The sequence below is a fragment of the Rhinatrema bivittatum genome, chromosome 4, assembly GCF_901001135.1.
Source record: "Rhinatrema bivittatum chromosome 4, aRhiBiv1.1, whole genome shotgun sequence".
Classification (NCBI taxonomy): domain Eukaryota; kingdom Metazoa; phylum Chordata; class Amphibia; order Gymnophiona; family Rhinatrematidae; genus Rhinatrema; species Rhinatrema bivittatum.
In genome coordinates this window covers 60,602,504-60,630,381 of record NC_042618.1, presented here as the reverse complement: position 1 = coordinate 60,630,381, position 27,878 = coordinate 60,602,504, and the positions used below count along the sequence as shown (strand labels likewise).

The 27,878-nt window shown below is 45.6% G+C and overlaps 1 protein-coding gene across 1 annotated transcript in view; it reads right to left on the bottom strand.

The window, feature by feature from the left end:
• LOC115089340 (golgin subfamily A member 6-like protein 1) overlaps positions 1 to 27,878 on the bottom strand; it is a 223,545-nt gene that overhangs the window by 69,910 nt on the left and 125,757 nt on the right. Inside the window, exon 8 of the mRNA XM_029597429.1 lies at positions 20,654 to 20,763. Within this exon, the coding sequence (XP_029453289.1) occupies positions 20,654 to 20,763 (110 nt within the window). The remainder of the gene's footprint in view (positions 1 to 20,653; positions 20,764 to 27,878) is intronic.

Here is a 27,878-nt window from a genome sequence, read left to right as displayed (position 1 = left end):
AGTTGCCCAAAGGAGAAGATATAATCTAAGTCTAGAGTGTAGACTTCACTAAAAACATGCATACATTTTCAGTTTCATGAGAGGGAGGAGTTTATGAGAGATATATGGTAGGAAGAAGAATAGTGTTCAAGAATCCAGGAGGATTTGTACCACTGAACACAATGTCAATAATTTGATGCAAAAGGAAACCTGAGAGCAATGCCCATGAAAACAATATTCATTTTTAAATAAAAATATAAACAACTAAAGATGAATATTCTCCCATGATTTTGCTATTTATTCCAGCCCCCACCCATTAGGATTCCCAATGTAATGTTGAAGCTGTAGCAGAGGAGAATTATTTTATTTGGCGACGTAGACTGCCTAGGGTGTCTCATAATGTAATGTTCCAACCTAAAGTGGAGGGGGGCAGGGAGGGGGTTGGGAGTAAAAAATTTGAAATGATATTATGCTGCCTCCCAATTGTGAGGAATTGTTGATTGGAACAAAAAGGTGGTGGGCTCTATGTCTTTAACCGCTCTGATCTGGCAGCCGAAAAAAACTTGGAGACCATTATTGTTAATCCTCCCCCTGTTAATCAATACATTAAGAGTTTGGGTCCAGTGGCGCAATAGGTTATTAGACCAGAGAGATTATTTTTATAGCATTCATCTTTTTCACAATCATGCATTCCCTGTGCTCATACCACTGGGACCCTTTAAAATATAACGAGAACGTAGAGTTTATCATATGGATCATTTATTGGGGGGAGGCGAGTTTTTGGGCTTTAAATCTCTGGTTCAAAAATATGATATACCCCCATGTGATTTTTACTCCTATGCCCAATTTTGGCACTTTATGAAAATGAATAAGATCAGAAAATCCCTTTTACAGGGAAAGTCTTATTTCAAGAATGTATGTGATGTGGCTGATAAAGTGAAAGAGACCATCTTGAAACTGTATCGTTTGCTAAATGCTGAATTGCAAGTTCCCCGGGTGGGGGGAAAGGGCTCTTGGGGCCTCCTTTGTCTGAAAATGAGTGAGTCCTTTCTTTCATTTATACTGATAAATGCTCTATATCTGTAACTCTGGTAGAAAATGGTTATAAAGTACTCCTCTATTGGTATTAATGCCTGAGCACATAGGATGTTTCCCCGGGCTCATAAATGCTACAGGGATGCGGAGCATTGGGGTCTTTTTTTATCATATTTGGTGGTTATGTGACTTTATAACTACATATTGGAAAGGAATTTTCTCTTGGATGCACATTATCACAGGACCGGAAAACAGTATTAATCCCACATATGCCTTATTAAATGTTCCTGACCCCCACAAAATTAAGTATAGTCAGAGGTTACTCCTGCAGATCTTTTTAGCTGCTCTTTGTGAGGTTGCTTTATTTTGAAAGCAGAAAATGGTACCTCCTTTGAAAGCAGTTCTTAAGCATTTGCTTAAGATATAGAGTTTAAATAAAATCACAGTTTTACAGAAGAATACTTTGTCTAAATTTGATGTGATATTGTCTCCTTAAGTAGCTTGGTTGTCTTTGAATGAAGCAGATACGAGGTAGTTACTATCTTTCATGTATTCATGTATAGTGGTTGTATAGTATGTAACTATGCATCTCTCTCTCTTTTTTTTTTTTATTCTTTATTAAATTTCTTTTTTACTCTTTATTACATTTTTTACTCTTTATTAAAAAAAAATTTCACTCTTTATTAAATTTTTATTACAATAAACAAAGTAATCATACCTTGTATCAGAAACATTAAATGTGTTAAACAATTGAAAATTCAAGTGGAACTCAGACTCCAACTCCAGCAACCAGGAAGGTACTGACCTAACCTGCACTGTCCCCGGAAATATCTGCAGAATAAGTTCCCAGCAAGAGAAAGCTGACAACTCGGAAAAGCGCCTCGCTGAACATAAAACAACCAGGAAAAAACATTTTTAGGTAAGTAGCCGCAAGGAGAGACTACTCAGCCGCCAAAAGGTGGAACCTGTCAAAAAACCTCAACACCAGGCCGAGGTCCCAAAGTGGCACTGGCAGATACCACGAAGGACATAGATGTTGAACTTCCTCCAAAAGTAGAGAAACATCTGGATGGAGAACGATGCTGCAACCAGAACCTGTAAGGAGTTTAATCCTACCTAGAGAAAACCCAGGATTAGTGGTATTTCCACTCTGAGAGGATGAAAATCTCTCAGTCCACATCAACTTTCGAAAACTCTCCAAACCCTGATATCAGCCAGAGATGTGGAAAACTTCCTAGCTTGAAGCCATATGGACACCACTGCTGGAAAACAACCAAGCCTCAGCAGTCGAGCCCTCTCAAGGGCCAAACTGTAAGACAGAATCAACCTGAATTTTCATGTCTGATCAATCTCTGTTGAAGAAGATCCTTCGGGACCGGCCGCCCCATAGGATCAAAACACGGGTTCCATGACTAATCCAAGCCACCAGGCGTACAGACTCATGGTGACCTGCAATCCTCCGCATTACCCTGCCAAACATCAGCCAGGGAGGAAACCCATTTAGCATCTTGCTCTGCGGCATACTGTCGAGCAAAATCATTAATTCTCAACATCCCCGGATCTTGTCTGCAACTAGAGAACTGTCACACAATCACGTTGTGGTAACACGCCATCAAATCCAGAAACGTCTGGACCCATTGAGAGGCTATGAGCTGAAAAAGTCCTCCGCCAACTCCTACTCTCCTGATCCAAGTCATAGCTGTTGAGAAAATTGGCTCTTTACATTGTCCATCCTGGCAACGTGAGAGCCTGATATCATTTGGATATGTTGTTCTGCCCATTTTATAAGAGCATCTATTTCCACCGACCTCTGGTGACTACTGCTATCATCTTGATGGTTTATATAGGCAACTGTGGTGGCTTTGTCTGACATCACCCTTACTGCTCATCCTATCAGCCACTCAGCGAACCATAAGCATGCCAAGTGACTAGCAGAGCTTCCAATTGATTGATGGTTCCCTGTCGATCCTTGGCATTCTATTGACCTTACGCTATCAACTCTTGGTAGGGAGCCTCCCAACCTAGGGGACTCGCCCCCATTGTGAGCACCTACCATTCCAGGGTCTTTTGGAGTACCCTTCTCAGGAGGAGTTCCCTTTTGCAATCATCACAACTTCGCGCTCACTTCCATCGGCCAGGCAAGCCTCACTGCCTACACACTACAGAGCCTGCTAAAGTGGACATATATGCACCCTTGCCAAAGGTATTACCTCCAACATTGGCACCATTGACTCTGAGACCTAGAAATAACTCCACACCATTGGATGAATGGCCAATCTCAAGGATTGAACCTGAGTTTCCAACTGTCAGATACACTGCAGGTCCTGCCTTGTACCTTAGAGAATCTCACTCTGAGGTAGTCCAAGTCTGTGTCAGCTGTAGAGTGCTTTTGGCTAAGTTTACTATGCAGCCCAGCTTGAAGAGGCAGATCAATTTTTGAGATGCCCCTTGCCTCTCTTCTCAAGCTTGGTCCGAATCACCTAGCCATCCAGATATGGATGGACCAAAATACCCTTCTTGGGCAGAGATGCTGCTACTATCCCCATGATCTTGAAGGTTCTGAGCACTGTAGCCAGGCCAAATGGCTAGGCTTGACATTGATAATGCCATCCTAGAATGGCAAAACACAGAAATTGCCGACATTTCTGTTGTACAGGGGTATGTAAATATGCTTCCATCAGATTGAGAGATGGGAGAAGGTCCTCTTTCTGCACTGCCATAATGATGGAGTGCAAAGTTCCACTCTAAAGTGTGCTATGCGCAAATGCCGTTTGACACCTTTCAGATCCAGAAGGCATCAAAAGGAGCTCAGCCCTCTTTTTTCTGGAGCACAACAAAACAGATGTAATAGCATCCAGCATTTTCCTGCAGTGTGGGAGCTGGAATTATGGCCCTTAGGTCTGCCAGCCTTCTTTCTATTGCCCCTCTCCTCACTAGTGAGTTGCATGAATAACCCAAAAGGGCATCTGGAGGGAGTCGTGAATTGGATCCACCTTGAATAAAATTGAGATAGTCATCTGCCTATCTCTGGAACCTATAGGTGGACTGTAGTACCTTCATTGCGAGGTCCACAGTACTCCAGCACTGGAACCCGAGTCCTTATTTGGCTCTCCAGCTGAAAGGACTGAGAGCCTTCAACGGGATGCGACTTCTTATTCGTCAATCCCCTGTAGAGGCGAAAATAATGGGAATCCCTGGAGCGGTTACTTGCCCCAAAAGAATGTGCAGCCACTTCCTAGTGCTCTGGCAAATGTGGAATCTTTGAATTATCCCATCAATTCGCCTTCCTCTCCAACTCAGTTCCAAACAAGAGCGAGAACCCTGAAAGGGCAAGTGTGTCAAATTCAACTCAGAAATTGTATCTGCTGACGAGTTCTGCAGCCACCAAATGTACCTTGCTGGTGTAACAGAAGCTACTCCTCTAGTGGTCGTACGCACTGTCATAGCTTGCATCAGCTGGAAATGCATCTCCCAGTTCCAACACAGGCCTGAGAGAGATGCATGCCTGCTCGAGGTAACTCAGAGCAGCAAGAAGCTATTTGCAAATGCACTGCCACCGCCTCAAATGCCTACTTGAGGATAGCCTCAATTTTTCCATTCAGGGCTCCTTTAGAGGTGCCCCTTATTCAACCAGGATGGTGGTTCATGGTTACCACGCACATCAGGGCATCAATCTCTGGGAATCCAACTGCCCCCTTGCCCTTGGGTTTAGGGGTTACAGGTCCGACAAATATTGCCCCCCCCCCCCACCCCTTTAATATTTTCTGTCAGGGAATACCACACAAGGTTAACTAACTCCTGCACTGATTCCAGAGTGGCAATACAAACCAGATGCCTTACTTAAAGTGACCAGGATGGAAACTTTTCTTTGCACCTCCATAACCCCACTCCCATTCATTCCAAGTGTTTTCAGGGTGTGAGCTAATAAACCTGACCCTGTGGTAGAAAATGGAGTAGAGACGATATTGCTGTATTTTAGATACAATATTGTGAACCGTTGTGATGTAACTACGAACGACGGTATACAAAATCTTTTAAATAAATTAATAAATAAATTATGTGGCCCCCAAGTCAGGCGGGATTTCACCTTGCTCCAAAAGTGAATAGCCCAAATCCTCCCTGGATCATCTGTCAAACCTCTCTTTATGGCATTTGCCTCACTCTGCTGCAGAGTGGGAAGGCCGAGGATGCTTCCCCTCCTTACAAGGCTATTTGATCCTGTAGTAACTCCAGTAGTAGCGACTTGGGAACAGCTAGAGGGAAAAAGGAGGAAGGCACTGGCTGTTCCTTAAGAGTAGTTTATTTACAGTGAGAAGAACAAAAAGTGCAGTGCACAGCAAAACCAAACAACTTAAGCAGCTCACCTTGGCTTCAGGTATCTCACAAATCATAAAGGATAGTGCAAAGCAAAACAATCAATTGGAGGCAGCTCACCTTGACTCCAGGCAAGCCCCAAACTTAAACATAGCAAGTCTTAACAATGTCAGTTTCAAACCTTAAACTTAGCAGGTCTTCTCATATGGTGGGACTCTGTCTCTTCCCTGGGGCCCACTTAACCCTTCTAGGCCCTGAGGTCTTATGCTCTGGTGAAGAGTCCTCCCTTCACCCAGGATTCCCTGTGGGTCTCAATCTTAAGGAGGATTAGGTGACAACTGTGTCTGGCCCTTTACGTTAGTTTGAGGGAGTTTTCTGTACACTCCCTTGCATACCTTCCCCCTTAGCTCAGCCTTGCTGGGATGAGCATCTGCCTGTACAAGGGACACCTCACTTGACAGGAAATCCACTTGGCATTCTCCCTTCCTACCCTATGTTGGATCTTATAGTTGAAGGGTTGCAGGGCCAGGACTCATATTGGCCTCCTTGTTCCTATTTAGCCATAGGAGCAGCTGGTGATCTGTTATGAGCGTGAACTGGCATCCCAGCAGTAATAGCATAAACCTTCTAAGGCCCATTTAACTACCAAGGCCTCCTTCTCAACTGTTGAGTATTGCCTTTCTCATGGCATCAACTTCCGGTTAATGAATGAGACTAGATGTTCTTGACCATCCTTCTTTTGGACTAAGATGGCTCCAAAGCCGACTTCTGAGGCTTCAGTCTGCACTATGAAGGCTTTGGTGAAGTCCGGGCTTATCAGCATCAGTTCAGAACATATCACCTTCTTCAGGGCCTGAAGGCCTTCTCTGCTTTCTCTGACCACTGGTCTTCTCTGGTGCTTTCTTTACCAACAGCCTTGTGAGAGGCTCCGACTTCTCTGAGTAGATGGGAATAAATCTTCTGTAGTATCCCCTAAGGTCTAAGAATGCTCTCACTTTCACTTTTGTTTGCGGGACTAGACCTGGGTGATCGCTTCAATCTTCCTGGTCTGTGGATGGACCTTGCCCTTCCCTAGGGTTTAGCAGAGATACTGGACCTCTTGCCCTTCCAGGTAGCTCTTCTTAAGATTAACTGTTAGCCCTGCTTTCTTCAGACTGGTTAGCACAGCCTAGATTAGCTATGATGTGTCTTCCAACTGGGGCTGTAGACCACAATATCGTCCAAGAAGGCGATTTCGTACCCTTGATGTGGGTGGAGGCTGCAGTCAACCAATTGTTGAAACATTGTAGGGGTGCCATGAAGGCCAAAAGGGAGTATGGTGAACTGGAAAAATCCACCAGGGGTCGAAGACGCCGTCTTCTCTTTCGCTGAGGGAATGAGAGGCACCTGCCAATACCCTTTACTAAGATTGAGGGTAGAGATGAACTGGGCCAATCCCAAACACTCAATCAGTTCATCCACTCGTGGCATTGAATAGGTGTTGAGTTTTGAAACCTCATTTACCTTCTTAAGTCAATACAGAACCTTGTGCTCCCATCTGGCTTCAGCACCAATACTATGGGTAAGGAACAATCACTGTTTGACTCCTCTATTAGCTCAAGCTGGAGCATTTCCTTCCTTTCTGACTCAATGACACGGTTTCTGGCCTCAGGAATCCAATAGGGTCACTGTTGTATCACAATTCCAGGAGACATAATGATGTCATGTTGCACCATGCAGGTTCAAGAAGATCTCCTTGTTTTTCTCTATCAGCTGCTTTAAGTCAGTTGCCTATATATTGGATAGCTGCTTTCTGAAAGGAACTTGGGCTCGGTCCACTTCAGGTCCAACCTGTGGGCCAAATTCTCCTTCCTGTACCACACTGCACTCCTGTGCCACCCATTTCTTCAGAAGGTTTATGTGCCAGATTTGAGGGTTTTTCCATTTATCTGGATGAGCTATTCTGTAATCTTTGGGCCCAGTTTTCTCCAGAAATTCATAGGATCCTTGCCAACAGGATAACACCTTGCTTTCTGTTGATGGGAAGAGGACAAGGACATGGTCCCCTGGCTGGTATACTCTTTTGGGCCGTGGAATGATTGTAACTCAAGCCTGGGAACTCTGAGCCTTTTTCAGACATAGGCAGGCAGACTCATCAGCTCTTTTTAGGCGATCTTGTAGTCAGAGTATGTAGTCTACTAGGTTCTGCCCAGGGTTTGGTTTAACTCCCCAGGTCTCACAAGCTATGTCCAAGATTCTTCTCGGTCTCCTTCCATACAGTAACTCAAATGGGGACAACTCCTTTGAACTCTGAGGTACTTCGCAGGTTGCAAACAGCAAATAGGTTAGTAATGTGTCCCAGTTCTTAGCATCTTCATCCACAAATTTCCTCAACATTTATTTGAGCTTCTGATTAAAGCAGTCAACCTGGCCATCGGTCTGCGGGTGATACAACGAAGTCTACAGAGTTTTTACCTTGTGTTGCGGAGAGTGCCCTCAGGCCCGGTTAGGTGCGCGGATGTACGGTCCCATCTAAGGTAGGATGTGAGCCCCTGGGTCATGGCGCAGCTCAGGGAGGATCCCCAAAATACACCATGATAGGTGAGCTGGTACGAGCAGGGGTGGAGCAGGAGCAAGCCTGGACTGAAGACAAGGCGAGGATTATCCAGAATAGGAACTAGGCAGGCTCAGACCTCCACTGGACCTACACACACCAATCAGATCCAGCAACGCTTGGGAACGACGAGTGCATGAGGCCAGATGGAGGCTGAGGGATGGAACATGAAGACTCAGACGAAGACTTGGATACTCAGGAGACTCGGAGGACTCCAACAAGGATTCAGGAAACTCAGAAGACTCGGACAAAGATTCAAGTTGCTCGGAAGTTTCAGGGAAGAATTCAAGAGTCAGGCGAAAGTAATGGGTGAGAACTGCATCACAGCTCGCCCTACACAGCCGCCCATGGCTGGTCGCGGACCACGCTGAATGTGAAGCAGACTCCAGGCAAAGACATGGAACTTGAGACTGGAACATGACGAAGATTCAGTAGAGGCCTGCACCGGAGCTCGCCCTACACAGCCGCCTGTGGCTGGTCTCGGACCACGCTGGTGCGGAGTAGGTTCTGGCAGAGTCTTAGGCATGGACAGATGCAGGCACAAGGGAATTCCGTAGACTGGGACAAGATTCAAGACTCAGGATACTTGGAAGCAAGGCATTAAAAACAGAAGTCTCCCGGAGGCTTGTGCTGCAGACGAGAAGAAGGCCTTGTACCATGAAGCACCCTACACAGCCTTCCTGTGGGCTGGTCACAGACCACGACATGGCACGCCAAGAGAGGTGGACAGACGAGGGACCTGGGAACTGGATGAAGAGCTGAAGATGAGATGGACAAAGTCAAGACAGGAACATCGGACATCAGGAACATGGAACATGGCACCTCGGGACACGGGACATCTGGAACATCAGGAACAGAAGACTGGCGATGAGGGAGCTCCGACGGGGGTCAAGACCAGGAACATCCAGGGGACAAGGTTCAGGAACACGAATAACATGGAACAAAGATCCATCACGGCACAGGAGACCACGGAAGACCTGGATCGTAAGGAAGATCACAGACAATGTGCAAACCTAATCCGAAGGCACTGAGGAATGTCAACAAGGCCCTTTTATAGGGCTGAAGTGGAACAGTTTGATGATGTCATCCGATGGGACCGTGGGGCTTTTCCTGCCACTGGCCCTTTAAATACTGAAGAGAGGTGCGCGCCTGCGCCTATGCAGAAGCTGGAAAAGAGCAGGCACATCGGCGGCGTCCCTGCTGCGTGGGAGGCCCAAGGAGAAGCAGCTCCCTGCCGTGAAGACGGAGGAAGAAGCAGGCACAGGGAGAGATGGCTTCCCTGCTGCTCAAGGACCCCGGCAGCAGCTCCAGCTGCGAGAAGGAAGCGTCGGGTGGCTCAGTCCTGCCGCACAGAGCAGGAGGCAGCCATGGCTTCCGGACCGCGGAGGACAGCATCGGCGGCGGCCTGCTGCGTTCAAGGCCAGAAGGAAGGTAGGGGGACTGCTCGTGCCTGTCGCGGGCAGGCTCACAACACCTTGAGTAAGGTGCAGAGTTGTTTCATGACCTTGGACATGAAAGGGATACCCTGATCCATCATGCTCTCCTTGGGCATCCCAAGTCGTGAAAAACCTCCATTAGGGCAGTCGCCAATGTCAGGGTCTTCATATTCCATAGCAGCACTACTTCTAGATATCTGGTGGCTTAATCTAGTATGATGAGAATGTATCTATTTCCTCAAGTATATCTCTCTAATGGCCCTACAAGATCCATGCCCACTCTTTCAAAAGGGCTCTCAATTATAGGCATTGGTATGAGAGATGCTGACCATTCTCTGGCAGGTTTTGTGAGCTGGAAGATAGGGCAGAACCAGCAATACAACCGGTCCTGTTTATGAAAGCCTGGCCAATAAAATTCTGCCAGAATCTTTTCCAGATCTTTTCTTCCCTAGGTGATCCCCTAGAAGGTAATTGTGGCCTAGCTGCATGACTTGCAGAAGATAGGGTCTGAGAACCAGGCATGTTCTACCACTTCCCCTCCACACTTCCCTTTGTGACTCTGTAATGTACATCCTCTTTCATCACAAAATAGGGAGGAACAGGGTCTGTAAGCTGCACCCCAGGGACTACCTTTCCATGCACCCATTGGGTCTGATTTTAAAAAGCATTTACATGCGTAAACCCAGTTTTACGCATGTAAATGCACTTTACTCGAGTAAGTGGGTTTTTGAAAATTGCTACAATATATGCCATTGAATCGTCCATAGGATTTACTCGCATAAGTGCACTTTACATGAGTAAATGGCTTTTGAAAATTGCTACAATAGTAGTTACATTTATGCACGTAACTCCTTTGAAAATTACCCCCTATGTATATGCTTTTGGGACCACTTAAAAGGATTCATCCTCCCTCTGAGACTGCTAAAGTTTCCCAGGTCACCCCATGGTTCCCATTCAAAGGGGCCAGGTAGGACATTCTAGATGGGTGGTTGTTCTTCCTTTGACTCCGAACCCTCTTCCCCCAGCTGCCTCTAGATTAGCAATGTAGGTGTATTTGTCCTGTTGGCGTTGCTTCCAGGACTTAGGAGACTTAGAGTCTTTATGAAGAAGATCAGCTCATCCAATGGAAAGAGTTCTGGAAACTCCAATTCTTCTTCATTCTAGCTGGACAAACCTGTTGTAAGCTAGATCCAGAGACACTTGAACTTTGGACAGTACCGTCCAATGATCACAGGGTAGGGTAGCCAAGGGAGTACTCCCACCTGAACAATATTTTGGCTGGCCAGGGTCTTCAGTCTTACCCAGCTTATTGGATATTGTCGATGGTCCCCATGAATACATAATCTGACTCAGAGCCCCCAAACTATCAATTCAAACCCCAGGACAATCCAATGAAATTGCTATGCAAAAATCCCAGTTATGTATCTTAATAAATGACAATTGCTGAAAAAAAATATTTTTTAATGTATATTTTTATTTGTAGGACTGCCACTATCAACCTATTCACCAAACACAGGCTGAATATGGTTGGTCCAATTTTCTGATTTTGTTTTTTATTTTAATTTTTCAATGCATTTAAAAATGATCATCGGGAGTCATAAAATTCAACCCCTTAACTTATAAAATCATACTTCAATAGAAAATATAGTGAGGTAATAAAAATATATCAGTACCCAATATCTAATGAAGTACTTGGCTTGTGTTTAAATAGTTTGCTGTCCGGTTCCCAGACACAGAGCTGTGTTTCATTACAGACAGCTTCAGAGGGCTCTTCTTCATGAATGTATGCCAGGGTCACTATCTTGTCGTAATCAATTTTGACTTGCTTCATCAAGTCTCACTGAACAAGCATTTTCACACTCCCAGAGTCCACTAAGGCTTGTGGTGGAACGCCATCTAGCTCAACCAAGATCACGAAAGTAGAAACTCCCTGGCTGGAGACAGCTACAAAGTTACAAAAGTGTAGGGTCACAGCATTAATGTTCATAGGCATCTCTTCCCTGTTTGAACAGTCTTGGGCAAAATAGCCCCTTTCTTCACACTGGAAATATAGTGGCCCAACAAAGGATTTCGCCTGAGGTGTACAGTCCAGCTGGGTCTGCACTACTGGTTGTCAGGGCCTCAGTTCTTACAACTCTGTTGACCTCTCCCTGCGTCAGGTGGTGTCTCCAAGATCCTTGGTGCCTCTGGCATGGTCTGGACCTGGTAATGGGCCTCCAACACTTCTAGGATCTTCTCCAGCATAAGGTTAGGGTGTCCGCAAACCCACTGTCGCATTGGCTGTTCTAGGCTGTTTTGGAATTGTTCCGGTAAAACTGGTTTCGCTATCTCCATCCCAGTCTTCCCTTCCAGGCGCAGCCACTTTCAAGTGACATCTTTTAGCCTGTGGATGAGGTTCTCAGGATTTTCACCAGCCTGAAGAATTTCCCAATGAAACCACTGACGGTAGGCTTCCAGGATGAGTCCCGGTCACTCAACAATGGCTGCCTTGACTGCCTGGTAGGTGGCCCTCCCTTCCAGTTTGGCTGTTTGGTAGGCATCTTGACTAGCCCCAGTGAGTAAATTCCCCAAATAGGTAGCCTACCTGTCCTCTGGCCAGCCTGCCAGTCATACTATGACCGCAAAGTTTTTCAAGAACCCCTCTGGGCCTTCTTTATAGGTAATCTTAAGGAGTGTCAGTAGCACTGAAGGTGGACCGGTTATGGCTGTTTGCATAGCTTGGGCAATCTGCGTTAGTACTGTCTGATGCTGCACCACCTGCCTGCTATTGATCTATTTGTGTTTGTAGAGCGTTTTGTAATTGTTGCTGTCCTGTAGCAAGGACTTGGATGACCAGCTCCATCTCTTTTGCTTAGCGAGCTGCCTCCACAAAACTACCTCTCTGGGAATAGGAGAGTGGGACAAAACAAAACAAAAACTTGCTGTCCTATCCGGCCCTTTCTCACTGCTTGACCCCTGACTATACAGGCAGGCATAGACCCCTTGGCCTGTGCTGCAAAAACTAGGTGAGTGGAATTGGGAGGTATTGTTTTTTTATTTTTCTCTTCTCTTGCTGTGGCTGTGGGATCTTATCTGTGCTTTCTTCTTAGGCAATATATCCCACTACTGCCACCATCTGTGATAACTTCTGCAGTATCAACTTGGGAACAGCCAGAGAGAAAAAGGAGGAAGGCTCTGGCTATTCCTTTAATGTAGTTCATTTACAGTGAAAATAACCAAAAGTGCAGTGCTCAGTAAAACCAAACAATTTAAGCAGCTCAACTTGGCTTCAGGAATCTCACAAATCACAAAAGATAGTGCAAAGCAAATCAATCACTTGGAGGCAGCTCATCTTGACTCCAGGCAAGCCCCAAACTTAAACATAGCAGATAGCAAATATTGCTTACCTGTAACAGGACAGCAGGATGTTAGTCCTCACATATGCGGTTACTACCCCAAACCAAATAAGCCTGATACTTCACTTTCAATGCATATCCTGCTTCAACCGCAGGGGAGAAGAAAAACTGATACTTCACGCATATCCAGCATAGCTCTCTACTTCAACGGCAGGGGAGAAGAAAAACTGATACTACACGCATATCCAGCATAGCTCCCTGCTTCAACGGCAGGGGAGAAGAAAAACAACCAATAAGGGCTGAATAACACAGTCTGGGTAAAACAAATAAACATGGGTGTAGCTTGCTTATTGCGGCGGTTACTACCCCTACTACCCCTAACTAATCAAGCTTGATATTTTACTTGGTTGCAGCTCCATCACTGCTCTCTACATTAATGGTGGGGGTGGAAGGGAAATAGAACCAAAGAGCTAAGAGAAACAGATAAGTATGAGAAAAAAATGTGAAGCTTGCTGGGCAGACTGGATGGGCCGTTTGGTCTTCTTCTGCCGTCATTTCTATGTTTCTATGTTTCTATGTTTCTATATGGGTGACGTCAGTTGACAGAGCCCTGTTACGGAAAACTTTTCTGTCAAAGTTTCTATAAAGCTTTGACTGGCACTTGCACACTGAGTGGACTGAGCATGCTCAGCCTGCAATTATCCCTGTGAACACAGGTGTCTCCCCTCAGTCTCATCTTATAGCAAAAAGCGCAAGCGAAACTAAAATAATAAAACATATGTAAACCCAACTCCGCGGGGTGGCGGGTGGGTTTCGTGAGGACTAACATCCTGCTGTCCTGTGAGAACACCTGTTACAGGTAATCAACATTTGCTTTCTCATAGGACAAGCAGAATGGTAGTCCTCACATATGGGTGAGTACCGAGCTGAGGATGCCCGAGAGTGCACCAATGCACCCAAAGACGTGCAAAAGGCGCAACGACGGGGGTGGAATTTGGTAAGGAGGGCATCCTGAAACCCTTAACGGGTTGGTGGAAGGATGTTGGGTAGTTAAACCAAAAAGAAGAGGAGCAGACAGACTGGCCAAACATGGAAGCATGCCGGCCAGTCTTATCTAAGCAATAATGGGCTGCGAAGGTATGGAGAGAGCTCCAGGTCGCAGCCTTACTAATATGTACAAGCGGCACTGGCCGAAGGTGAGCTATTGAGGCTGGTACGGCCCTAACAGAGTGTGGTTACACACGGTGTTGTAGTGAAATGCCTGCTTGTTGGTAGGAAAAAGAGATACAGAACGTTTAATTAGGAGGAATAGGTTAGTTTGCCAACTGGAACTCGCAGCTTGCTTTTGCCACAGAAGGAAAGAGTTAGGTGTAATTCCTATGGAGTGTAGTGTGGTCTAGATAGAATGCAAGTGCACTTTTACAGTCCAAGGAGTGGAAAACCCTCTCGCTCTGGTGAGAGAGAGGTGTTGGGAAAAAGTGGGCAGAGTATATTCTGAGTAAGGTGAGATGCTGCATCTACCTTAAGAAGGATATGAAGTTGAGTACGTAAAACCACTCTGTCACGGAGGAACGGAGGGTCGGGTGAGTATATAACAAGGTGTGAAACTCAATGACCCTGTTGGCAGAAGTGATGACTACGAGGGAAAGAATTTCCCATGCCAGACTGTTAAGTGAGAGGAATGGAAAGGCTCGAACGGAGAACGTATGAGTCTTGTAAGCACTAAATATAGGCCCCATTCTGTAACCAGTAAAAGTAGAGGCAGCTTAATGAGTGGATAACCCATGTAAGCTGATTCAGAAGGGGTTGAACCGTTAATCGGGTATCCCCATTCCCAAGTGGTACGCCAATTGGAACCGAGGTGTACCCATGTGGAGGATGTCTGGGGAGCAGAATCCGAGGGAGTAAGAGAAAAGAGTGGTGTAGAGAAAAAAAAAAAAGGGGGTAATACCCTTTTGTATGCGCCATGTGGTAAATCATGCCATTTTGAATAGTAAGATTTATGTGCGGGAGGTTTTTGTGATGCTGCCAGTACCTGAGAATATCAGTGAGTCCATGATATGAGACTGACCTGTGAGAAGGCGAATTGGTTACTGGTGTGATAGATTGAGAAATATGGGAAAGCATACTGGTCTCAGCCAGGACGTGGGTCTGAGAAACAGTGAACCTCGTCCCGGGGCAGCATAATAAGAATGCTGGCTATGAGAGGCATCGAAAGAGGCACATATAAGAGGCCTTTGTTACAGCAAAGGCTTCCATGTGAACGCATTCGAGACATGTGTAGGGAGTAGAATCTGTCTACCATATGGTTTGATTCAGACGCAGAGGGCAAGGTCGGTTGACCTCAGCGCTAGAAGATTTTTCTCGCTACCCATGTAGTCCGAGACCATCCGAGAGGATGGAAACCTATATGGAGAACGTCTGCTAGTGCGTTCAGTAAGTCTGTTAGATAAGTGGTCCGGGGATGCATGGAGTGAGCAAGGGCCAAGGGTAGAGCTGCGCAGCTTCCTAGCAGAGCAGCTAAGAGGTTGTGCGTGCTTGTGTGTTGGAAATACCACATTGTCACTATGCTGTCTGTCTGTATGCACAAAGGTTTGTTGCAGGGGCAGTATTGTAAGGCATAAAGGCATAACTCATGGCTTGAAGCTCCAGGAAGTTGATGTGAAACTCTGCATGGAGCGGAATAGACGCATATTGGGTTGAGCAGATATCAGTTCGAACTCTGCAACCCTGAGTAAATGCGAGCATGAGCAGGATCAGCCTAGGTTTTGGTTCTAGATCTGCAATATGGATCAGGGATGAAAGCGGTTGAACAGCTTAGATCCACTGATAATTGAAATTTCACTGAATATTACTCATGGCAAACCTGGACCTATGAGTAAAGAGCATGGTGAAAAAATCCCGTGGCCCAGCAATGAATGAATTGAGGGGCTGAGGTTATGTTGTATGCGCGCAAAGACATATGAGACATATAGGAATTTGCAAGAATGTCTGCGCAGTTGTTGGACAGGAAGTTCGTTGTGACTGTGGTGTTCAGAAGTCTTCTATATGGGATTTATGTTAACAGCAATCCCAGGTAGTAGATTTATAGAGAGTCGTGAAGAAGATAGAGCTCCTTGCTTGGATTGACTGTTGTTATGCAGCTGTCCATGCAAGGAAAAGCGTGAATGATGTTTTACTCCGTAGAGAAGCAGCAGTCACTGCTAGTGATTTAATGAAATACCCAAGTTGCTGAAGCTGGAGCAACCGGTAGAGCTTGGATTGTAATATTGTTGACTCACCATGAAGCACATAGAAAGATTAGAGGAGATAGGCAACCTACTTACTGCGGTATGGAATTATGGTGACGAGAGACACCATTTTACCGATTTAGAGAACAGGTCTCAAAGGGATTGTCGCTGAAGCAGGATTAGAGTACTTATCATCCGTCGTGGATCGCAGAAGGACGAGCCGGTGAAGATCGATGGCTCCGTGGATTTCAGGAGGCATCGAGGGACAGCCTGAAGGACATAAACATCCGACCCAACTCTGTAACCTGGTATGGTAGCGCAGGTACAGAGGAGCAAGCTGAGCGTGTCTGGCACTACCACAGTAATTTGTGGAGGGTCAGAACTCCGCACCGGTGTCGGTGGGGAATGCCTCGGGTACAGGGGAGCCATTATGACTCATGAACCCAGCCCTCTTTGCAGTGGCTCGATGTATCATGATGCCAGTGCAGAATTCCTCGGAACTCGGTCCGGTCATTCTGGAGCACAAAGGACTGCCAGCACTGTGTGGAACAGTGGCGGTGGCAGTAGCGATGTTGCTCGGCCTGGGCATTCTCCAGCACAGAGTAGGATAGCACCGATGTCTTGGATGGTGTCGGTGGCGGACGGTCACCATGCCGGTGACAATGAGTGCCACGGTGCGCAGCCTGGTCTTTCCCCAGCGCCGAGGTGGATGCCCTCACTGTCTTGGATGGCTAATGATGACGGACTGTCAGCATGCCTGCACTGCTCCTGGCACTGTGTAGTGTCGTAGGCTGATACGGGGCTTTAGTTAAGAACAAAAAGCATGGAGCACTCTGTTTAGGCGAGGGCATTGCGTGTAGGTGCTATGTCAGTATTGACGGTAGCGAAGGCGGCATAGAAGCGGCCTCGAGGGTATTGTCAAAAATATAGATGAAAAAACGTCGATGGCCTGGGCAGAGCAACGATAACAATGACGGAGGCACCGAAGGCATCGGTGTAGGTATCGATGGAAACGATGTGGCATCGAAGAATCGAATAGACATCGATGGCATCGGGAAACTGATACCGGCATCGATGGAATCGATGGCTGCAATGATAGGAACGATGAAGACACCAATGCAAATGATGTGGGCGTCGACAGCATCGATGGATGGAGACAGGCGCTGATGGCATGGCCATGGGCGTCGACGGCATCGATGGCACCAACCCGGGCATCGACGGCATCGACCTGGGCGTCGACAGCATCGACCTGGGCGTCGATGGCATGACATGGGCATCAATGGCACCGACCCAGGCATCGATGGCATCGATGGAACCGACCCAGGCATCGATGGCATTGATGGAATCGACGATGGCACCGATTGAACTGACCTGGGTATCAATGGCACCAACCCGCATGTCGACTGCATCGATATGGGCATCGAAGGCATCAATGGAACCAACCCAGGCATCGATGGCATTGATGGAATCGACCTGGGCATCGATGGAATCGACCTAGGCATCAATGGCACCGACAACACCAAAATGTGCATCGATGGCTTCCACCCGGGCATCGATGACATCGATGGAAAAATCAGTGCCATGGATGAAAACATTGATGGCACTGAAAGAATTGATGTGGGAATCGATGGCATCGATGGACTGTGGGGGGAGGGGTGTTGATGGCATCGAAAAAGGCAGGATGGCCTGGATGGGGGTACCGACGTTAGCGATGGGGGCATCAACTACACAAAGGTACCGAGGTATGAATTTGACAAAGGCCCTGGCGGCAACGGTAACTGTGGAAGTCCCTATCCCACTAGCGTTAATAACCAGGCAGAGGGTCACAGGAGGACACTCGCAGGCTATGTGCGGCTAACTGTGAAAACATAGGGAGAGGGAAGGCCGCAATTCGATTGGTAGGCCGGGGAACAGTAGTGAGGTGACAGGAACTGACCGAAAAACAGGGCATAGTACTCACCGAGTGTCGATTAAATGTACGCAAAGGGAGACCCGTGCAGGGAAAAAGCATTTGTGAAGTAAAAGTTTAAGTGTTTCCGTGAGGAAAAATTGTGAGAATTTCTCACAGAGCTCCTAACCGCTATGCTTACTGCAGAGCGAAAAAAAGAAGACTGTCACAGGGATAATTGCAGGCTGAGCATGCTCAGTGCACTCAGTGTGCCAGTGTCAGTCAAAGCTTTATAGAAACTTTGACAGAAAAGTTTTCCATAACAGGGCTCCGTTATGTGAGGACTACCATCCTGCATGTCCTGTGAGAACTTAACAATGTCAGTCTCAAACCTTAAACATGGCAGGTCTTCTCATATGGTGGGATTCTAGCCCTTCCCCAGGGCCCGCTTAACCCTTCTAGACCCTGAAGACTTGTACTCTGGTGAAGAGCTCCTCCCTTCACCTAGGATTCCCTATGGGTCTCAATCTTAAGGAGGACCAGGTGAAACAGCTGTGTCCAGTTCTTTAAGGTAATCTGAGGGAGTTTTCTGTACACTCCCTCACAGTTCCCTGCTGGGCACTCTCTCAGAATAGTTTGCAAACCCTGGAAAAAAAATTCTACCCAGGAAAAGTATGCCAATCCATCCTGAATCCATGGGTCCAACCTAAGTGCTCTCCCCATTCCCCAAGGGAAGCAGGAGGGTGGGGTTGTCCCTGATTAGTGCACTGCCTCTTGTGCGCCTCTCCACCAAGTCTCAGTTGGCTGAGGGGATGCCCAAACGGCAGCAAAATCCTTGTAGGACAATTCTCCTTGAGCTGCCAGGCAACGCTGGTCTGGGCAAGACATAGCAATGGCTGGAGTGCTCTCATTTGGCAAGCCGCATTATGGGAGCCCTCTCAGTATCTCTAATCCTTAGTGCCATTAACATTCTCATAGGAGCTACCTCTTGTGTGCTGCTAAAACACTGCCAATGACTCACTAGAGCGTGCAGTCATGACTGCACACGTATATGTGAAACTCAAGTGTGAGGCTTTGTATGAATACCTATGCGTGTATATGTGCACGCTGAACCCCAGGCTATGACCTTACTGTGTGCACTCGCCCATGCGCTCCAGAAAAACACCAGATACAGTCTTACCACGTGTCACAGCAGCCTAACCTTTCCTCATGTGGCCGACATATAGTAACAGCAGTGCGGGAGCCCTGAAGCGCTATTGCCACCTAAACTAATGGCATCATTGGTTCGCCACCCCATTCCATCTCTGGAGATCAATCGGAGGTGTGAGGAGGGGATTAGTACTGGTGAGGCCCCCCTGTATTCTTTATTACCTGATCTGAAACCTCCGCCGACTGAAATCACGACCGAGCCAATGGCTATGGGAAGAGAGCGTACAAGCCTTCACCGCAGAGCGCCCCCATTCCTCTTCTTCTTATTGTTTTTTTTAACCTAAAGCTGGCAAGGCACAGTAGCTCAAAATGCTCAACTGAGGGAGAGCCCTAGAGTGGGTTCACCTCAGGAACTCAAATCTGTCTCTTCTTTCTTTTTTTTTCTCCTTTTCTTAAAAACAGGCAATCCCCACTAGGAAAATGCATGTCCACCATCTGCTGGAGATAGAGAATACTGGCAGGCTGTTATCAGGGCAGGGCTATATGTCAGTGATATTAGCGAGTCAGCTGTCTCCATGTCCATCTGCTGGTAGGAGTGTATAACCCACTGGTGTGGATTGGGCTGCCTGAGTGAAGAGGAAGCACTCATTCTGGGAAATCTTGACTGTTGCAGTGGTGTCTGCATGGGCCTGCCCGAGAAACTAATACAGGTACTGCAGATGGTACAAAATGTGGCAGCTCGTTTGCTAATAGGACTACCAAAAAGAGATCATATCACACATCTTGCGTAATTTACATTGTCTTCCAGTGAAATGGAGATCAAGATTTAAATTATTGGTAATCATACAAAAACTGCTTTATTCTGACTACCCCTGTGCAATTAAGAATTAGATACAATGGTATGGTAAGATCTGCTTCTGCTCATCTGTTTATGGTACTAACACTGCAAGATTATTATCACCGTTTATCTAATTGTGTTGTTTTAGTATCTAGAAATGTACATACTATCTGATCTTCTTATAGGCTTTTTCTACCATTGCTTCTTTATTTGATACGTCTTTCTGGATTTGATATTGTTTAAGAGTCATCCCAATCATCACGTGGCTCACTCTTTTTCAGTTGTTAATAGTTACTTTGTTTTTCATCCCTTTGCTCCCAGTTCCATGATACCTTGTTCTATGTAATGCTCCTTGCAACTTTTGTGTTTTTCTCTGTAAACCGATATGATATGTAATTTTCACATGAATGTCGGTATATAAAAGTCCAAAATAAATAAATAAATAATACGATTATAAATATGTGCAGACAAGAGTAAGGTCTTTTTCATTTACAGCAGCAATTCTATGGAACAGTCTGACAAATTATCTTAGAGGAGAGCAGGACCTAAAGATTTCTAGAAAGAGCATTAAGTCTATGTATTTTAAAAAGGCCTTTGGCTAATTGTTTTTAATATATTGTGTATCTTATAATGTGATTTTTGTTTCAATGTGATATATGCTGATTTATGGATGTTAAATTGTAATCTACACTAAATGAATTGTTTTGGAAGAATGTGGAATACAAGCTTTTAAAATAAAGAAATAAATACAATTTGAGCAGATGCCGTATATTTAAGAAAAATGGAACCCATCTTTGATAGATACAAACAAAGAAAAATTAAAGCAAAAAATATACAAGATTTATTTTGGTCTCACTTCTTGCCAGATGATTCCTCAATAGTCTTCTTTTGTTGATTTGATAGCTCTACCAGCTGAATAAAGGATGCTTGTATTTGCTTTACCTTACTCTTCATCTGAATAACTGCCTATTAAATAAAATACTTACTGTTAATATTCCATTGCCAAAACAAAATTTTAGTTATATTTTCTTTTATTAATTAATAACAAACAACATTCTGGTTGAGAGAAGGCCCTCTCCAACAAGTGCATAGTTATGTGGTACAAAAAATTATAAAATTCAGATATTGGTAGCCATTAAAAAACTGGTCTGTCTCTGAAGAGGCAGAGTCCTACAGTGAGATGAGAGCTGTGAATTCTATTAGTTGGCCTTACTCTCTTGGTCCACTACAAATCAACAGACAAATAAATCTGGCGATGGAAGATATTTTAAATAATAGTCCTCTTTAAAGTAGAACAAGGGGTTGAAAAGCAAGTTTGCTACCCATAAACACTGTTTTCCAAAGACAGCAGGATGAATTAGCCATTAAATGTGGATGACGTCATCTGGTAGCACCGAACAGACTCATTTTACCAAGCTAGTAGATCTTTGAGCTCTACAGAGCACGTCTGGGAGTTCCCACACGAGCATTGCCTCATAAACCTCTTCAGTCAGTAACAGAGCTAATTCTAGCTATGTAGGCGACTCTCCAGAGAGGTGGGCAGATATTCCATGGCTAATTCATCCTGTTATCTAAGGAAAACACATTTTACGATAAGCAAATGTGCTTTTTCCATTGATAAAAAGATTACATTAGCCATTAAATGTAGGGAATCCCAACCTGAGGGTTGCAGCAGAGCAGTTTCTTAGAAAACAATCAGGACCCTACTGTGAAAAGTAGACTACAGTGAAAACAGATCACGCAAAACTGCTTTCCTAAATTTACTGTCAGTCTTTGAGAGGTTATCAAGACAGTAATGAGACATAAAAGTATGAACTGAAGACCAAGTTGCAGCTTTGCTGATACCTTTGATAAGATACTTCTCGAAGATGAGCAATGAAAGATACCATGGCTCTCACATGATGAGCTTTTGCAGTGCCTGTTACTTTCAACCCTGCTATGGTGTAGCAATGGTAAATGCACTCCGCCAACCAGTTAGAAAGAGTGAGGTCGATATTCAAAGGCTACTTGCCGGATAAGAAAGACTTATCTGGCTAAGTGGCAGCCAATGAATATCCAGCTATGTTCAGCGATCGCCACTTAACTGGATAAGTAACTTATCCGGCTAACCGGTTAGCCATATAGTGGGTGGACAGTAGGTGTAACTGGGCGGCACTACTTATCCGACTAACTTAGCTGGATAAGTATCATTATTCAGACTTATCCAGTTGCTCCATAACAGGTCTAAACAAAGTCAGTTTAGACTTATCTAGCTAAGTAGCTATGCTGCTGAATATCCTGTATAAGTTAGCCAAATAAGTCTTATCTGACTAACTTACTTAGCCAGCTATCTCTGAATATTGACCTCAATACATTTGGTGAATGCTACTCCTAGCCTGTTGGGTCATGTGAGACAAATAGCTGGGCGGTTTGATGAGTCCTTCTTTTATAATACATTAAGACCCATTTGCAATCCAAAGTATGGCGGGCTTTTTTGACTTCATGCACATGAGGCCTTGAAAAGAAGAAACGCAATACGATGGATTGATTGATGTGAAAAGCAAAGACTACTTTTGGCTGAAACTTCGGGTTAGTACAAAGAACCGCCCTGTTGAGGAAGAATTGCATATACGGAGGAAAGTGGACAAGAGCTCGAAGCTCACTGAATCTTCTGACCAAGGTCACTGTGACAAGGAACAATACCTTCCATGTTAAGAATTTAAGAGAAGGTGACTCCAATGGCTCAAAAGAAGGCTTCATCAGTTGGGAAAGGACCACATTTAGGTCCCACAGAACAGAAGGCGTTTGTATGCCAGAGACCTTTCATGAAGCAAGACATCAGCAGATGGGTAGAGATTAGTTTGCTGTCCATTGATGTATGGTACACTGCTATGGTGCTGAGGCACACTCGCACTGAAGAGGTGGCAAGACCTGAGTGAGAAAGGTGGAACAAGTATTTTAGAAGGTGGGGTTCGCAAGAGAAAGGGTCCAATGCATTTTGTTGGCACCATTTGAAATACCTATTCCATTTAAAAGCATAATTTCTTCAAGTTGAAGGTTTTCTAGACAATTCTAGTATGCCAACAATTTCTATAGGAAGGTGGAGATCCACAATCATTGAGTGTTCAACATCCAAGCTGTTAGATTGAGGGTGGAGAGGCTGGGATGATAAAAGTGTCCTGTCTTCCTGAGTTAATAATGCAGAGTCTGTTCCCAGATGTATGGGAGGACTGCTGGAAAGTTGTATGAGATACGCATACCAGATCTGTCCGGGCCGTATTGGGGCTGTGAGGATCAACCAAATATAGTTCTGAAGGACCTTCTGCACATTTTGGCAATGAGCATTATCGGTAGAAAAGCATACATAAGGCTTTGTCCCCACCCAAGGAGGAAAGCATCCTGAGCCAATCTGTGATCACTCAGCAGAACTGAGAAAAATGGATTTAGTTTTCTATTCTGTTGTGATATGACTAGCACACCGATGGCAGACCCCATAAGCTGATCAGTCTGTTCGCCATTGATTGCTGTAGAGGCCACTCATCTATCCAAAATACTCTGAGTAGATCTGCCAGCGTGTTAGAAATGCCTGGCAGACAGGTGATCTACAAAGCAATTCAATTCTTTTCCTCCAAATTCCAGATTTTCAGGGTAGAAAGGCCATGTAATCATTCCTCCCTGTATGTTGACATAAAACATGGCAACCTGGCTGTTGGTTTGATGCAGAATGCTCTTTCCCTGGAGGAGATGTATGAATGCTGATAAGACATGCCTTACTGTTCTCAGCTTCAGGAGATTGATTTGAAAAAGGCTCTCCTAAATGACCAGATTTCCTAGGTTTGGCAGGATCCAGTGTGAACACCCTATCCCTTGGTAGAGATATCTGTCGCTAATACTACTTGGTGGTGTATTGAGTGAAGAGAGGGTCCTTCCTGAAGATAAATCACAACCACTACTCTCACTTCACTGCTGCTGAAATTCGCATCACAGATGACAGTGGTTGAGTCAATTGATCCTACTATTGGACAGAACCTATTGGAGGAAGTGGATATGAAGGCAGGTCAGCAGAACAACATGGATTGCTACTGCCATGTGATCTAAGATCATGAGGAAGCTTCTGGCCATTGAGTGTGCAGAGGATAGGAGCTGGCGGATAAGCGATGTCATGGTATACGGAAGGAAAAAATGTTCTTTCCTGCAATGATTCAACCTCTGATCGATAAGAACATAAGAACATGCCATACTGGGTCAGATCAAGGGTCCATCAAGCCCAGCATCCTGTTTCCAACAGTGGCCAATCCAGGCCATAAGAACCTGGCAAGTACCCAAAAACTAAGTCTATTCCATGTTACCGTAGCTAGTAATAGCGGTGGTTATTATCTGAGAAACTGAGTGGGCTCCAGATTTGACTTCTTGAAGTTGATCAGGAACCCCAAGCACCGAAGAAGGCAAATCATTGAACAAAGGAAGCGGAGGTTTCTATCTCAGGAGTTCGCAGTCATCCAGGTATGGGAAAACTTGTATTCCCTGGTAACACAAATTCGCTGCTACTACAGCAAGGCATTTTGTTATGATACTATGGATTGACGACAGACCAAACAGGAGTACTTTGTACTGGTATTGGGTGGAATCCACCTAGAAGCGAAGGTTCTGCTACAGTGACGGGTGGATGGGTATGTGGACATATCCATCTTTGAGATTTAGAGCACAATTCATTCGTCCTTCTGTATGTAAGGGAGAATTGTCCTGAGGGAATTAATTTTGAATTTCTCTCAGAATACATATTTGTTCAGATGTCTCAACTTCAAAAGAGGCCGCAATCCCTCTAATTTCTTGGGGATGAAGAAATTATCGGGAATAGAAGCCTGTAACAGAGTGACTCCATTTCCCCCTTTTTGCATGGGTAGGACCAAGCTAGATGCTTGCTCTACTTTAAATCCCACAGAGGAAAAGATCTCTGTGGGCGGAACCCTGCTGGGGCAGGGAAAGGCCTGAGGAAAGGACCAGCTGAGAAGCATAAAAGTGTAAGCCCAGCTAGGGTCAGGAGGCCCCTGCATCTCCAGGAGAGGCAGCTCCTGTAAATCTATCCTGACCAAAACAGAAGGAGAGAGTATACACTGTACAGAGGGAAGGCAGTCTACAACGCTGTATGTAAGTGAATATTGCTGAGGTAACGCAGTCTGCACTCTATTACAGTGCTGTGTATAAATAAAGTTAAAATTGCATCAGAAAAGGCTGTAGTCTGTGTGGCTTTGTGCTTCCAGCCCGAGAAGCACCGCTCGGCTTCTCACATATGATGTCAGGTTGGGTATTTTTTTTCTCTGCACTGGGCACAGAGAAAAACACCTAGTCTCCAAAGGGAGGACTGAAGCTTGTTGTGTGGCCTGCCAAAGAAACTGGAGGCAAAGCAGCAAGGCAGAGAAAAGGGTGTGGCTTAGGGAGCACACTGAAGCAAGGCAGGCTGCATGAAAAAAAAGTTTTGTTAAGCCTTGCCTAAAGAAGGGGGCTGGGACAGAAGAAAAGCAATGCTGTTTGGGTTTCAAAGCACTGAAAACTGGAAGCTTGCTGGCTCATAGAGGAGCACAGGAAAAAAAAAAGAAAACTGCCTTTAAACCAGAGAGGGGTCAGTGGGGCCTGCAGGCAGGGTTGGTTCTCTTTGCAGACTAAGGGTCAAGCCGCATCTGAAGATAGAACTGTTATAGTCAGTAACGTCAGTGCCAGTGAGGCGGGAAATTTTTTTTTACTTTTTTTCCTTTTAAGAAAAAAAAAAAGAGAGGAAGAAAAAGCAGTTGTGCACTGTAGCTGGAGTAGGGCTTGGCCCAGACTGAAAGTGAAACTGCTAGCAAGTGCAGAAGGCCTGGGCAGTAGTACCAAAAACATGGTCTGGAACCAGTGTGTGTACCTTAGTACCGGTAAAAGAGAAAAGAGAAGCCAGTGTGCTTAAAAGAAGAGTAGCCATTTACTTCTGCATAGTGGGAGTTTCTCAGTCTCAAGAGCCAGGTGAGAGGAAGAACCTGAGGCTCAAGGTTTGGCAGCTGAAGAGGCCAACCAGAATAATAGAACTACAGAAACCACTCCGAAGAGTCCAGGAACAGTTCTTGGAGGAGCTGGATGAGCTGCTAGCAGAGTTGTCCAGCGAGCTGGCTGAGTTGTGGCAATAGTCTGAGGAGACCACTGGGAATACAGAAAATGCACCGCAGAAGAGAGTAGAAAAGACTGTATTACCTAAGAGCTCATGGAGGAGTTTAAAGGAGTGGCCTAAAGAGAGATAGCCTGCAGAGACCCCTGAGAGAAGTCTCAGAGAGCCAGCAATGCAGCAAGAAGAAGTCCGAGTAGGGCGCTGCAGGGAAGCCTGAGGTTGACACTACAGGAAGTCCCAAGGAAAGCACTGCAGGGTGCCCAAACATTGAAAAGAGCCCTGGAGAGGGAAACACAGACTGCCCATAAGGGGGCAGTACTAAGTGGCCTGCAAGAGGCAGTATCAAGGAGTCTGAGAGAGATGTTGCCAAGGGGCCAATTGAAGAGGCCACAGAGGCCATGGAGTCCCTAGAGAAAGGGAATACAGAGAAGCCAGATGAAGGTGCTGCCCTGGATAGCCCAGAAGGAAGGGCCAAGGATAGTCAAGTAAGAAGGAGCATGGAGACCCCAACAAGAGAGGCTGCTGAGGAGCCAATGCGTGGCATCACGATGGAGTCAACAGAGGATGCTGGTCATGACAGTACAGAGAAGGCACATGACTCCACAGAGATGAATGAAGAGTGCTCATCACACGTCCCACAGCCAGTCCAAGGAGTCCCGCTAGGATGGAAGTTGAACCTGGAGCTACAGATGGGCTCTCCACTGCGAGACCCTCTCGCAGTGGGTGATACTAACAATTTTGTCTGGGATGACCCTAATGTGGGGGGATGAGCATAACCTTAGATCTCTGTCTGTAAGCCTAACACATCTCCAGGAGAGGCAGCTCCTGTAAATCTATCCTGACTAATCCAGAGGGAAAGAGTGTACACTGCCTAGCGAGAAGGCAGTTTTTAACCTTGTGTGTAAGGGAACACTGCTGAGGCAAGGCAGTCTGCATTCTGTTACAATGCTGTGTATAAATAAAGTGAAAATTGCATTAGAAAAGGCTGGAGTCCGTGTGGCTTGGCTTCCCACACAGCCCTGTGAATGTTGTAATGCAGGAACTGGCTCTATTACTTGACACTGGAAAAGCAATTGGACTTCCAGATAGTGCTTCGGCAGGTAAGATGCCTTTGGATAGAGAGTTGAATAACATGGAAGGGATGGTAGCTGGGAGAAATGTAACCAGTACTTAGATTGCATGATCTGGAGAACCCAGTAGTTCTTGGTGATTTAATGCCAATCTTCCAGGAAATGTTAGATTCTTCCCCCTAATGGAAGAACGGGGAATGGATTGCTCAGATGGATCAAAATCTAGGCCCTGTTTTAGGGTGGGCCTGATATGTGGTCCTTGGCTGATGGCGCACTCTTTCTTGAGGTCTGGATGGATGCAGTTGCTGACACTGGGCCAGAAGGGATGGTGGACGGTACTGTTGATAAGATCGGTAGGGCCACCTGTGAAAGTATGATTGTTTATATGCGTAGAAGGGCTGCTTTGATATGGAGGGCTGCTCAGCGGCTGTTGAGAGAGAGATTATACTGCCACATTTTGGTCCTTTATCTGTGTGACCGTCTCTCTGAGCTTCTCTTCAAAGAGACTGTCTCCCAAGCATGGAAGGTCTACAAGTTTTTCATGAATGTCTTTGCAGATGCTGCTTGCCTGAAGCCATGCCATGCATCAAGCCCCAATGGAGGCTGAAGAGGTAACTGAAATGAAATTAAATGATTCATAGACAAAACAGAGGAGATGGAGGATACCTTCTTCCGCATCCAAAAGTGGTTTAGGATAGACAAAGCCTTCTTCAGGAAGCTGCAGGAAAGATTTCAACTTCTGAATACAATTGTGAATATATCTATTTTGAATTGGTAGATAGATATGCAAGAAAATAGCATGGACCTTTTTGTCTAAAGTTGTTTAAAAGCTTATGGTCTTTCCCTGTGGAACAGTTGGAATGAATTTGAGCCTTCTTTGTTTTTTTCTTATCAAA